General features: G+C 43.1%; 1 protein-coding gene across 2 annotated transcripts in view; it reads left to right on the top strand.

The window, feature by feature from the left end:
• LOC308317472 (netrin receptor UNC5C-like) overlaps positions 1 to 15,518 on the top strand; it is a 232,059-nt gene that overhangs the window by 192,769 nt on the left and 23,772 nt on the right. For both annotated transcript variants that reach the window (XM_080766495.1, XM_080766494.1), the window contains 4 exons: positions 7,576 to 7,767; positions 10,535 to 10,752; positions 11,576 to 11,711; positions 12,495 to 12,582. In XM_080766495.1, the coding sequence (XP_080622621.1) occupies positions 7,576 to 7,767; positions 10,535 to 10,752; positions 11,576 to 11,711; positions 12,495 to 12,582 (634 nt within the window). The remainder of the gene's footprint in view (positions 1 to 7,575; positions 7,768 to 10,534; positions 10,753 to 11,575; positions 11,712 to 12,494; positions 12,583 to 15,518) is intronic.

Below are 15,518 nucleotides of genomic sequence, written 5' to 3'. Positions count from 1 at the left end.
GTTCATGACTTCTGTACCTTATAATTCCATTATTGTATTGTATTAGTATTATTTTCATTTAGACAAGGGATGTCATGGGAGGTTAATTGTCTAGATGTCAATGAGTTGTTTTTGTGGTTTATTTAGTCAGTAACGGTATTGTGGTCTAGATCAGGGAACTATGAGCACTTATCATCCTCACTATTTCGAGAAATTTTAAACAATATATTTTATTATTAACTAAATTCCGGTAAGTTAATTCACACAATCAACAGTGCATCAAATATAGCACTGTTTTTAGCTTGATTGTGCTCACAAACAAACACAGAATATACCTGTACACAAACAGAGACAGCACACAAATTCAGGATTAAAGGTAACTCTTTCAAGTTTCAACAGGGTTGCAAGTGCAGGAGCAGATGAATTACAGTTTTTAACCATTGTTAACACACGTTTTTCATAACCTAACGGAATTCTCAAAACTGCACACACAAAACTGAAAACCTCACACACAAAATGCTAAACCCTGACTCTCCTTTTCCATGATGACCCTTTGCCATCAAATCTCTTAACTGATCCCAAAATGGAACTTGCGTTTTCATTTGGTACACACAGCCATATTTTCAAATGACACACACATACCATTCATTGAGTACACACAACTAAGCATTTGCTGCACACTACCACAGTATTCACAGCACAATGAAGTGAACATTTTAAAACACAGTCATAGAAATGATGATTGACAATGACTCAGTTGTGTGATTTTACGTGATAAGTGTGTGCAACAACCGAACATTGTGTGTAGTGTTTGGACAACAAGGTGATGTGTAATTGACGTCAGAGTGTAAAGAAGGAAAGTCAGAGTCTAATGCAGATGAGGGAGTGTGATGTAGTGCAAATTGTGTGGAGCGATTAGGTACATGAAGTGAAGCAAATTGTGCCAAGTTTTCAATTTTTGTGTGTAAACAATCGTGAAAAACTGTAACTGGGCAAATGTGCATCATTACCGGGTGGTAAAGACTAGTAACTTTGGAAAGGAGATGGGAAAGGATGACACACTATCACCTGAATAAGGCAAAGGGTAGACTGACAGGTGTCTGGAGAAAACTCTTATTTATTAGGATAGGGAATAAATAATGCCTTTTTGCTATCCTGGCCGTGCTACATTTGTATCCACCTTGAAGCTATTATCCGGGACTGACTGACTGACTCATTTATTTATTTATTTGGGTGATATGGTCTCTGCATGGCTGACGCATTGTGGACCAATTGGAGACGGGATAGGGCTGACTGACTGATCCCGGTGTAGAGGGAATTGCAGTAATTGGAGACGGGATAGGGCTGACTGACTGATCCCGGTGTAGAGGGAATTGCAGTAATCTAAACAGGATGTTATGAGGGCATGTATGACTATTATTTCCAGATCCTGGACAGAGAGGAATTACTTAATTTAAGCGATGGAGCGGAGGTGAAATGCAGCTGTTCTATTCTTTAAACTTTTCTTTCTTTCCTGAAAGTACAAATCATCATCTTAATTGTTATTAAGTTATGTGACAATAAAGCTGAATCTGAAGGTGGCACAACCCCCCATGCTATACTCAAGACGTTCGCCTGCAGCTTATTGGGTAGAGAGGCCGTCTATGACATGTACTGTAGTAGAAGAAGAAGAAGGTCCTGGCCTGTACTGTAGTAGAATAAGAATGTACTTTATGTACTGCATGATCTAATGTACTGCATGTACTGTAGTAGAAGAAGAAGGTCATGGCCTTGGTCTATGTGCCTCCTCATAATGATCTGAGCATTCTGGGAACCCATCGGCAAAAAAAAGAAAAAATACTTTGAATTTTCCTCTGGGAACAGAATGTGGATAACAGGATGTTGCCCATTGGTTCAGCCTTCGGCCCTCCTCTTCCGGTGGGGTCCATACATATGCTTTCATTCCCACTAACAACAATGTATACACATTCTGAATGCCCCTGCCGACAGTTTCAGTAGCGTAGCTCGGAATCTGTTCTTGAGAGATTACGATCTAAGCAGCCAATACATGTTTAATAAATTAAATTTCCCCTGCAAGAAATATATATAATATATATACTCATTTGGCAGAAAATGAAAGAACTAAATTCGCACTTACAGTACTGTCCATAATAACTTTAACACAATGCTTGATGAAAGAAAGGAAAGCTCTGGCTGTTTCAGCAAGGAAAGCAGGCATAAGCAGGCATACTGTAGCCCGAGTTATTTGCAATGTGCTGTGAGCCTTGTATATCTTACATTTTGGGTGCATGACACTGGCTTGCAACCAAGAATAAAGTAGATACTCCACTGGCACTCCACGGAGGCTGGATTGGATACCCAGGGCTGTGTACGTCATGGGCTGCATGCAGGCTTCAGGATCCGAGGAAGCACCGGGAGGAAATAGCATTTCCCTGACATGTGGTTCAACTTTTCTGCCTTTCTTTATGATGGTGGCATCTGTGTGAAGTGAATATGCTTTTGAAGGTGTGCTCTGGGGCTCATCAATGTGTCCGTACATGAACAAATGTGTCAGTGGCAATACTTGTCCATGTCTGTGGAAAGAAGTTGATAATAAATAAAGACTCTCCCATACATGGACTAGACCAAACATGGAATACGGTAGACTTGGTTTTCTTTAGAATAGTGTAGGTCACTGATTTTAAATAATGCAGAAATTCCACTGGTGTACAATACCTGTACTTTGGGGAGGCTGTATAAATTCAAATTCATTGGACACCTCGTTACCCAAATAGAATATGTATATCGATCAATATTATTCACTCATCATCATGAAATTGGATTATCCAGACTGTTCAAATTCACGAGAGAGCACCTGACACGCTCATCGAGTTGCCATGGTGACCATGGTTGTATGCTAGTAGAGACAACAATGGACATACAGTATGTCAATTATTAGTTAGTGCCTGTTTCATACTCATTTATGCACAATATTGCACAGGCTTTGATTTTGACATTGAGAAAATAGGAAGTCCTGCAGTTGTGTTCTGTCAGTGTCCCTGATCCTGAAGTGTCTTTGGAAGAGTAGTTGAGGCAGGCTGGCAACGGTTTTCATGTTGTTCATTGTTTCAGTACTTACTCAAACTACTAAGGGCTTTTATGGGGTGTTTGTTCTTGCATGGACCATTATATGAGAGGTAGATCATTCAGCCTGGGATGCTATTGAGAGATTGAATGAAACATGTGGCTGTGTAAAAGCCACAAGTGGATATAGATGTAGAATTATTTCCTTGGTGTGACTGATATGGACAAACTACAGTGTAACGGTCATGACAGTATATTCTTAATATCAGGTTCGCTACATGATGCCTTGTTTCGATATTGCCGCATTTGGTTGACACAGTTAGACAAAGTAATAACATCCCTCCCTTCTTCTCTTCCCTCCAGTCCTCCCATCCTGCCAGCTGCCAAGACCACAGTGGCTTGTTCATGTTGCCAGGCGAGATCAAAACAGCAGTTGAATGAGTTTCAATTAGTGATTGTGCAAAGCTCCGCCATGGATGCAGATCACACAGGAGATAGAGCCAAGATAAGCTGAGCTATCCTGGTTTTAGTGGTTTAGTCCGCCATTAAATCCCCCATGGTACATCGGACCATACTGTAAACAGAAGAACAGCGAGGAACGTTAGGCAGGGATCCATACTGACTGGTCCGTGCACGTGAGTGTGTGTGCGCGATCATCTATGAATCGAAAAACATGCACAGATAAAAATGAACAGAAACAAGTGTCACAAGTCAATATGTCTGTACATTCCACCTGACCCATTAAGTGGAAAAACATTGTTTTTAAATGTCAACACATGCACACGCACACATGCACGAAGGCGCGCACGCACGCACACACGCTGGCACGCACGCAAGCAGGCACGCACGCATGCACACGCGCACGCACACACACACACACACACACACAAACACACAAACACATGCGCACAAACACAAGATTAGCTCTGTGTATGTCAGCTGTCTGCATAGTGTCTTAATTAGAACATCAAAGATCAATACAACCAATAGCAACCTTCTGACTGCTGTTATTTCTGCATGCAATGCATTTATATATGTGTTGTGTGTGTGTGTGTGTGTGTGTGTGTGTGTGTGTGTGTGTGTGTGTGTGTGCTGACCTTTAGCAAACATTCTCCCTCTGACAGGGCTGTCAGATAGTACTTTGGAGGACATCACAGATGGGCTGTCTGAACGTCCCTCCCTCTCTCACATGATTGATCATTTATTCAATTGTTCCCCATTGTGTTCATCACAGTCACATGTTTTAATCTAAATCCAATTTACCTGGGCTTGTGGCTGAGGGCTTTGGACATGGAGCCACTCATCACGTACAAGAGGGAGAGGGCGTACCACAGATGCAGCTGATTGAGGAATGGGAAAGTGTTTGCGTGCGTGCGTGCATGCATGCGTGCGTGTGTGTGTGCGTGCGTGCTTGAGAGAGAGAGAGAGAGAGAGAGAGAGAGAGAGAATGTGTGAGATTATTTAAAATAGCTGTCATACTTGGTTTCTATAGTTTCTCCACTCATGTCATTCTGTTGAGAACAAGTACTCACAGTTCTGTCTCAGGTCAAGAGTGAAAAGCCATGTTCAGACGCTTTTTCTGGGTCGATCGTTTACGATTCTGTCCCGATCGGAATGTAACTCTGACAGTGTCAAAAGTGCTGAGTCAAATGAAGGGTACTTCCCTGAAGGGGAAATGAAGGGTAGCCTCCCTCTTGCTCTGCCTCGCTCCATAAAACGAGTGCACCTTCTCTATAGGATACCAATGTTATCCAATCAGGATATAGAACTCATACAGATTGGAAGTGATGCTCAAATGAGCAGACAAAATTGAAGCTGATAAATGGGTACTCTCTCCTGATTGGCTGGAATTTTGCAAAACACCTGAAAATGACATTTCTGTTTATCAAAGAGGTGGAGAAGCTTTTAACAAAACAACGTTTTGTTTTAACCAAAAAATATCACTTACATTCCTTTTGGACATGTGACTCTTGTCTGGCTGATGGATTGCAGCCGTTGATTGTTGTCTGTTGTCTATTTATTGTTTTTGTGTATTGTATCACTTGTGTGGTGGCGGATCGATGAAGCATTGTAGCGACCATCACCAGTTATAATATACGTATATTGAAGCTGTTGGCTGAGCTCGTTTTGGTGGCAAGAAATACATAAACTCTACTGAGAACAGGCAGGATAATAAAGGAATAGGCAATATGAATTGAAAAGGACAGCAGTAGTATCCAGGTTGTATGTAGGTTACCCACTTGTGACAAAAAACTGAGAGGGGGGGGGGGATTACGAGCAGAAATACTGTACAGATTTTTATTTCTTAAGCACAAACACAGACAACAGGCTGTAGCCTACTTTACTGATCCAAAAGTGTCATCACATTCCAGTGTTGAGAAATAATAAGTCTTGATAGCAAATAATAAACTATATATAGGAAAAAATATAGGAGTCCTGCTCTCCTATGTAGCTCCTTGATACATAGTCCATTAGGGTAGGGAAATAGTGATGTTGTTGAGCTGTTATGTAAGGATTTTGCATTCTACTGAGGAGATCACAAATACTAGAATCAAATGCTTGAGCTCTGAAAAGATATTTGAATGCCAGTGTTGGTATCACAACACTCACAACATCACAACACTTAGGGAAGTTAATGCAACTGATGATGATGATGATGATGATGGTAAGAATGATGATGTTGGTGATGTTGCAGATAATGGTGATAATTAAATTCCTCTTACCCTGATCATCACAAAGTATTAAGAACAGAACATACCTGAACATACCTTGCCTTATAATTGCTCTGAAGCTGCCAGCTGGGCTTGTGGGCGGTTTGCAGAAATGTGGTACCGTAGGCAGGAGAGACAGTGTCAAACATTGGCCATGATTTGAGACCACAGAGATCTAAAAAGTAGCCTTTTGACAGCTATCCCTGTGGTGTAGCTAATTGGATAAAGTCGAGACGTGGGTGTTATATCGGGATTTTGAGAATCAAATTCTCAAGAAGAAATGCCTTTGCTTGGCAAAACTGCACATCAATTATTCTCTGAAACTGCTGGTCACTCATCACAGTCTCAAACATTATATGAGGATGCCATAGGCTTGCCTCTGTAGGCCTACATTGTACACACCTACTGTAGCTCCCATGGCGTGAGGTGTAGAAAGAAAAAGTGGTTTATAGCGCCCTCAAGTGGCAGGTTAAGAATGTACATCCTATACTGTTCCTCTGCTATGGCTGTTACATGTGTGTCATGCTTGTCAGTGTGAAGGCGTGTGATGCAATAAAGAATTGATGCCTGTGTGTGCATCATCAAAGCAGTGGGTTTCACACATAATCGAGTTCATGCTTTTTTCTCTTGTTCCATGTGAGATGACAACAAGCAAATCCCACAGCACATGACTCAGGCAGTTAAAAAGGCAGCTAAAAAGCCTGTTATCTGCCTCTCAACTTTAAGGACGGATTAAAAGAAAAGGAGCATTCCTTCAGTTCTGTATTCATCCCCTCCCACTGGCTACAGAGGATGCGATTAACGAGTGGCGCTTCAAGTGTGAAAAGAGTCCTGAAAGAAAAAAAACAAAAAAATAAAACCTAGTTTCAATGCAGCTTTCATGTTTCATGTAGGCTTGTTTGTTTTTCTGCTTTGAAGTTCAAGTGCGTTCCATATTCCTCTTGCCCTCTTTTCCTTCTCTCCACTTATCGCCCTTCTTTAAAGTCCCCTTTCTTCATTCGTCTTTGTCTCGCATGTGCCGTGGTCTCCGCCTATCCTCCATATTACTTTCCTCTACATTTCCTTTTCACTCCACCCTTTCAATTAGACTTTTCTTCCATCTCCATTCCTCTCATGTCTGGTGCACCTCTGTCTCGGTTTGTGAATTTCAGTCCCTCATTACCAGGCTAAGCAGCTCATCAGTTTAAATGTTCATTATGCTTTTATATAGAATATTGATCTTGAATGTAAAAAGCCACGACTGATCTATTTGAGGTGCCATTCAATGTTCAGAATAATGGAGGAAAGATGTTATAGAACCTTGTGAAATAATTAACAGCCATATTATTACGTTTCTTTTTTTACTTACACGTCCCACACATATATCTGTATCTCTCTCTCACTCCCTCTTTCTCCATGTAGACAAATGAGTGTGAGATACCAGGTCAGGTGGATGGCTATTTAAAACTTATTTGCAAGAGGACCCATTAAGATAGTTCTTAATAGTTCGGTGTCAGCTTCCTGAAGAGAGAGGGATTATCATTTCTGTGTTAGCCCATTTTCACCCACTTTTCTGGCTTGTGCACATAATTTCTTCTTGAGAAGTTCCAATTTATTTTTCTCTTTGTATATTCTCTCTCTCTCTCTCTCTCTCTCTCTCTCTCTCTCTCTCTCTCTCTCTCTCTCTCTCTCTCTCTCCCTCGCCTTCTCTTTCTCTCTCTGTAGTATGAGTGTTTGAAATTTATTTTCACCATTTTCCTCTGTACCGGTACAGTATATTGAGTAGTAGTGACATAATAAAGCATAAAAGTGTCTATCTATCTTTGTCTCTGATTCTCTTCAGCTGCCCCCAGTACAGATGACGTAGCGCTGTATGTGGGTATCGTTATCGCGGTGATCATGTGCCTGGTCATCTCAGTCATAGTGGCGCTCTTCGTGTACCGCAAGACTCACCGCGACTTCGACTCCGACATCATCGACACCTCCGCGCTCAACGGAGGATTCCAGTCTGTCAACATCAAAACTGCAAGATCAGGTGAGGATGGACACAGGGGGGGTGAAATTATTTATCATTTTGTTACACTATTATTATTATTATTATTATTATTATTATTATTACCCTTATTATTATTATTATTATTATTATTATTATTTATTGCTATTTCTGCTTCAAATAACACTGTTCTGAAGGAGAGATGAGGGAACATAGTTTGTCCTCTAATAAAATACCCTTTGACTGAACCCCGACATCATAGTAAGAAGGAGAATTATTGTTAGGGCACTGGGCAGGGAAAATCTGGTTTAATACCATCTTTCTAGACCAGTGTGTATAAATGTCCCATAAGAGCTACATGCCTCTACCTGGATGTATGGATTGACCCTGCCGTGTTTGATAACAGATGTGCTACTCGTTACTGTCGGCTGGAAACCTCCTTCGTTGCTTTTCAGGAAATGGAAAAACATAAAAAGTAGAACTTTGGAGTTTCAAGGTTTCTGCCTGACAGCGACGTAACTAAGAAAGAGGCTGTACCTCCACTAGATGAACTCTCCTTGACCCCTTTCCGCAGGCTTTGCAGTGGTGCACTGCTGATACTATCAGCGTGGCACTGACTGTCAATCCACACTGTATGTGATTCATCTCTCTCAAACGGACAGCTCTCTCTCTCTCTCTCTCTCTCTCTCTCTCCTCTCCCTGTCTGCTGCAGTGAGATCCCAAGCAGACATTAGTTGTCTATCTTCCTGTTTAAGTGGAGTCATATTTCACTCAGGTCCTTGTCCATACTGTAGCTTCAGCATCTCTAAGTACAGTATATGGGCAGAAGGTGCGCATATAGATACACACTGCAGCAGACAAGCTGACGCGACAAACACCACCCCGTCTCATTGTCCGTCTCTCTGCTTCTCTCTGCCTCTGCCAGTGATTCACAAGTTTTGTTTTGTTAACCCCAAGGAACACTTCAGGAACTTCTATCTAATGATATATTATAACACATTATAACATATTTGGAATCTCCCTCTCAGTGCCAGAGTCACAGGCTGTGAACCGCTGATCAGATCATGTACTGTGCTAACTGGCTCATTGCACCAGCAAACCATCAGGCATCCGTTGTTGAAAGAACATTTTAGATTACTATTAACAAAGGCCCATCTTTTCTCTCTCTCACACACACACACACACACACACACACACACACACACACACACACACACACACACACACACACACACACACACACACACACACACACACACACACACGCACACAACATGCATGCACACGCCACACACACATTCTAGCATTCTGTTAGTCATTAATTAAATTTCAGCTAGGATGATTTGGCATGAATACCCGCTGGCTTTAAGAGTAAACAGCCTGATGAGAGCGGGAGTGCGTGCGTGCGTGCGTGCGTGCGTGCGGGGCGAGCCGCAAGTAAGGAAGAGATGGATATAGAACATTTACAGTACATCTCATCTTAGGCCAGGGTTTTGTTTTTTCCCAGCAAGCTCTGAAAAAAGCATAGTTTAATTTAACATAGATGATGGACAAAAGCATAGTTTAATTTAACATAGATGATGGACAAAAGCATAGTTTAATTTAACATAGATGATGGAAAAAATAATCCCAAGTCTCTTTTATAGCACTCTACAACATTGCTTAGCACAAACAAAACAACACTAACATAAAACATTATTCTCCAGGCAAAATCTATATTCAAGTTATGACATGCATGTTGATGAGCATGTTACACTAATCAGCTAATCACCTTGTTCTGGCCCATGGCTAACGCTAACCTTTCAATGATTAACCGTGAGAGGAAAATGGAAGCTCAGAGTGTCCATCCTCCTTCATGTAGCCACTTAGACACATAATGTAATCACCGCTACATGTGCATGAGGTGCTTGATTGTGTGACAGTGAATATGAGCACGTCGTCCCTTGGGTGGACTGTAAGCTGTGTGTGTGTGTGTGTGTGTGTGTGTGTGTGTGTGTGTGTGTGTGTGTGTGTGTGTGCGTGTGTGTGCGCGTGCGCGCGCGTGCGCGTGTACATTAGCATGCAACACTACACATGCAAATGTCAAGGTATAACCATGGGACACAGAGCATTGTGTGCCATGACAGATACAGTAGATGCTGATGCGTTTTGCAATTAACGTTGCACTACTCATGACAACTCAAGGGCACACATGTCGCATGTTGAACATCTTGTGGCGTTAGAGAGTGATTGAGATGAAAACATGGCTGCTAATTAGCAGACTCTTCGAATATTTTGCTTCGGGGTAACATTATGACACATGCTATTCTACAGCCGATGGGAGTGAGAGTGGAAGGTTGGATTGCAATAATCACAGAGGACTTGATATTTAGAACATGCTGTTTAATTAGTAGAATCTGCATGCTATCCATCGAGGTACAGTATACGTCCTGCTAGGATCACTTTGTAAGTTCCAGGCCACAGGCCGAGGACACACACTTAAGATAATCATTAGTGAAATGGTGTGCGATTAGCACAGTCCAAGCATGCACCAGGTGAAACTGTGTCAGTGCAGGGTTTCAGGTAGCCGAATGAAATAATTACAGGGTAGTGGCTGTGCCTCAAAAAGGGCAAAGCCACGGCCACCAGCAGGGTCGGTTACAGAATAGAACCTGGAGGATCATTTCACAGGTCCTCTAGAGTCTTTCAGTGCAATCTCCATGTATTTCGGTGTGTCATAATGTATTAATAATTATGTTATTCAGTATTCACTTATTTTTCTCACTTACTGCTCCTGCCTCCTTCTCTCTGACCCTTTCCTCATCCCTAGCTGATCTCCTGACCGCGCCTCCTGACTTGACCAACGCTGCAGCCATGTATCGCGGGCCAGTGTATGCCCTCCATGATGTTTCAGACAAAATCCCCATGACCAACTCCCCTCTGCTGGACCCTCTGCCGAATCTGAAAATCAAAGTATACAACTCCTCTGGCCTGGTCACACCCCAAGATGACCTAGGAGGGGACTTCACATCTAAACTGTCTCCTAAGGTAAGGTTGCATTCTGTTGCTCAGCAGGTGGAAGTGGTCAACCCAGTGCAAAACATCAAGTAAGGTATTATTATATATGTTGTACTGCTTTGCCCCAAGGGTTTTTGTTTTTTACTTTACTGTGACAACTTAATCCTCATTTCAGAACAGGGTGAGCTAGCTTTGCCCCATGGCAATGTTCCCAGAGCAGATACTAACAGTTTCTTTCCCTGCTTTGTCTCGATAAGCAAACAAAAAGACAGAGCTTGTCAAATACATTGAATGGAATTAAATTGTGAAAAAGTGGCTGAAGTAGCAGAATCTCTCAACTAAACTCAAGTCAATAAGTCGAATCATTAAAGGCTATTAAATGGTAAGATAGAGAGGCTGTTGTTACTGCAAACAGAATCACTAAACACAATACAACTACAGTGAATGAAATCTTTTTTTAAACCTTCAATCTTTCTCTGATGACTATAACCTCTACAGTACCTTACCCCCCATTTTACCAAGGTTATTCGCAAAGAAAACCACAAATATGAGTGTTCAAAAACACATACTGGCTACTGGCTAGACAGAATAATAGACCTGTAATGCCTTCGTGAATTCAACTGAGTACACTACATTTACAGTACATAAAATCTTAGATATTTGAAACGCTGATGCAGTCCACAGTGCATCTATTAATGCTTCATCACTGGACACTTTCTCTCAACTGTTTTTCTTTCTTTTCCTTATAAACACTGTAAACTCAAAACTCTACCTTCACACACAATACGTAAACGCTACAATACTATTCAATATATTACGACATGTCCTATGAACTGTGCTGCTTACTTTCCAGGTGACCCAGTCTCTGTTGGATAACAGCGATACCATGAACCTTCGCAACCAGAGCCTGGCACGGACGAGAGATCCCTCCTGTACCGCACATGGATCCTTCAACAACCAGGGAGGACACCTCATAGTGCCCAACTCTGGTAACATTAAGCCTGATTTACACTGAGTTGCGTGTCACACACCAGAAATAGCTGATCTACAAGCTGCTGTGAGCTTGTACAGCTTTTTGGCGAGCTGTACTGTTGTAATAGTTATAGTGCACAGTGTAAAGCTTGAAGGTAGTGCCACTTGAAGGTAGGTCACCCAGCGGTATTGCAGCTGTTCATACTCCGGTCCAAACAGATATACATAGGGACATAGGGACACATGCGGTCAGTCATTGGAGAAAATAATTAAATAAATTGTCGAGCGATCAAAATAAACGATTTAGAGATAAACCCACCGTGCAGGAGCTGAGGTAAGAAACGGCTACTCTGGAATTCTCTTTTAGTACACTCAGTGCTGGGTCTGGGTGGATCCAGCCACTCACCTAAATCTGCAATAACCAGATGAAAACCCATATACAGTTTGCAACTGCTACTATTACACTGTACAGGACTAAACATTACCCCAATGATGTGCTATATGATAATGTAGGAGTTCTCTCAGGCTAGATTAAAATGTCTGCCATACAGCAGTGCAGTGGGTAGAAACAAGCAGCAAATGTACAATTATCATATCACAATTCACACTAATACTGTACAATGATTAACTCAAGTAGAATTCAATAATGAACCCTCAACAGATTGATTGATTTAATAATACAGTTTTGTGCATTGAAATCAAGAAATGTGAGGTCAGAATTCATCGTCAGTCAATTTAACATTTTTGAAATATTCAGCACATGCATTTCTCTACTCCTTCCCTGTGGTTCCCTCCTGCAGGTGTGAGCTTACTGGTTCCAGCAGGGGCAGTGCCTCAGGGTAGAGTGTACGAGATGTACGTGACCGTGCACAGGAAAGACAGCGTGAGGTGAGCCATCCTGATTGTTTGTGTGGTAGTATGGTGAGCCTTTACCCTGTCTGACATGAGCTTACGGCACACAGCAAGGTGTTTGTGTGGTAGTATGGTGAGCCTTTACCCTGTCTGACATGAGCTTACGGCACACAGCAAGGTGTTTGTGTGGTAGTATGGTGAGCCTTTACCCTGTCTGACATGGTAAATGGTGCATTTATATACAGTAGCGCCTTTATCCAAGGCGCTTTACATAGATTGTGCATTACATTCACCCATTCACACACACATTCATTCACCGATTGCGGCGGAAGCCATACAAGGTACCAACCAGCACATCGGGAGCAATTTGGGGTTCAGTGTCTTGACACACTTCGACACATAGACAGGAGGAGCCGGGATTCGAACCGCCGACCGACCCATGGATCATTGGGCGACCTGCTCTACCTCTTGAGCCACAGTCGCCCAGTCGACATGAGCTTACAGCACACAGCAAGGGATGAATCCATGTCCTTATTTTCAGTAGGTCTCGCCGTCGGGACGCTCCCCTGCATTGTGATTCAGTCAGTAGCAGTCGATCCACACGGCAGGGGTCCAAAATAACCATGCCGGGATTAAAACTCTTGCCTTCGGAATTGAGAACATTAAAATGTCTCATACAGTATATGAATTGAGGACATTCAATTGTCTTGTGTAACATTACTGTTCTACACACAGAAGAACACTTGGATACATTAATGGTTTGACTGCTTTTAGTTAGTCAGTTGTTTTGCCATCATGAATATGTAATGTATAAAATAAATTGCGGGGACAAATGTTTTTTGTTGGGGGGGGGGGGGGGGTTAATGACATACTGTAGTATTTAGTCGGGAAAGCAGTCGGGGGGGGGGGGGGGGGGGGGAATGAATAGACCATGCAGCCATCCCTTAATAGTGCAGGGACATTCAGACCCTCCGGCCACTACAGCGTGGTGGGGTCAGGCGGTATAGAGCAGACCCCCCCCTCCGGCCACTACAGCGTGGTGGGGTCAGGTGGTATAGAGCAGACCCCCCCTCCGGCCACTACAGCGTGGTGGGGTCAGGCGGTATAGAGCAGACCCCCCCCTCCGGCCACTACAGCGTGGTGGGGTCAGGCGGTATAGAGCAGACCCCCCCCTCCGGCCACTACAGCGTGGTGTGGTCAGGTGGTATAGAGCAGACCCCCCCTCCGGCCACTACAGCGTGGTGGGGTCAGGTGGTATAGAGCAGACCCCCCTCCGGCCACTACAGCGTGGTGGGGTCAGGCGGTATAGAGCAGACCCCCCCCCCCCCCCCCTCCGGCCACTACAGCGTGGTGGGGTCAGGTGGTATAGAGCAGACCCCCCCTCCGGCCACTACAGCGTGGTGGGGTCAGGTGGTATAGAGCAGACCCCCCCTCCGGCCACTACAGCGTGGTGGGGTCAGGCGGTATAGAGCAGACCCCCCTCCGGCCACTACAGCGTGGTGGGGTCAGGCGGTATAGAGCAGACCCCCCCTCTGACCCCCCCTCGAGCTAGGTTTAAACATGAAAGCATGTTTACAGTTGTTGCACAGAAGTTAAGTAATTTTACATGAAAGGTAATGCTACTTTTGCAATGTAGTTAAATAAAAATTGTGAAAATCAGCTTGGGGGGAGATAAATCATTAAAAAAAGAAAAAAACCCTCATATTGTGATACGTATCGTATCGTGAGTTGAGTGTATCGTCATGCTTAGTAAATACTGCATGAGATGAGCTTGAAGAATACTGTTACAGTGCAAGTCAAACAACCTCGCATGCATTCCATCCACGTGCGCTTTCTTCTTCGCTCTAGGCCTCTCAAGCCAATAGCAGTACATAAGAACTAGGGCCCCTTACAACATACTACAGTTTACCTTTGAGTCGACTCTCTGTCTTTATCTTACAATGTTCCACAGTTTACCTCCAAGTCAACCCTCCAGTCCGCCTCTACCTCGGTCAATAGTTAAATTCATGAAAAAAGACCTTCATCAGCTTCACATCAAACAGTTAGGAAGCTACAGCCAATCACTTTATCTCATCAAAGATAAAAGAGTTTCATTTCACGGCATACAGGCCGTCGACACTAACTTTAAATATCTTCTGCTATCTGTGTTGATGTAATGAAAGCTGCATAAAGAATATATTGATAGTCAATAACCGCAAGATGATGGCTCCTTGCATTAGCAGAGACAAGATCTGCAGTTACTGAGTGAATAGTACTGAACCATATGCACAGTATCACTGAATGCTTCCCATGCTAGTAAAATGCTCAGTGTTGATTCATCCATGTGTAGCTCCTGGACCTAGTCCTAGAGTGTACAAAATGGTTACATTTGTAAACTCTCAGAGTTAAATTCATTTTTACAGTATCTGTACAGTCTCCTCCCCGTGTGTGCCTTTCCTCGGTCAATAATAGGCTCCAGCAACATGGAGCCGCCGAATCAATAACGCTGCTAAGGATTAGTGGCCTCCTGACATTAGGTGGGCTTAGCACCGTTACCAGTCAGATTCATCTCCTGTATCCATGTGGGCTCCTTTTCAGTCAATAAACATCTCTAGCAACATCTCAAGTTATAGAGTAAACTGAGTATACTGCAGTGCATGGAAGAAGATGCACGGGTCAGCATGTGGATTAGGGGCATATACATTTCGTACATACACTAACATGTGATGCTTTTGCTTTTATGTTCCCTTGTCATGCATTATTGTCTGTCTGTCTGTCTGTCTGTCTGTCTGTCTGTCTGTCTGTCTGTCTGTCTGTCTGTCTGTCTGTCTGTCTGTCTGTCTGTCTGTCTGTCTGTCTGTCTGTCTGTCTGTCACAAAAAACCCTCTAGATCTTCTGTAGGTATTGTATTTATTCCACAGTTTCCCCACCTGCCCTGCTGTGTACACTGTAGAATCCTCCGTGATCATTTATCTGAAACCCTACGGCATACC

Source organism: Protomyctophum bolini (assembly GCF_963924005.1).
Source record: "Protomyctophum bolini genome assembly, chromosome: 6".
Classification (NCBI taxonomy): domain Eukaryota; kingdom Metazoa; phylum Chordata; class Actinopteri; order Myctophiformes; family Myctophidae; genus Protomyctophum; species Protomyctophum bolini.
Note: the sequence above shows the minus strand (reverse complement) of the source record. Positions and strands in the feature narration are given on the sequence as shown.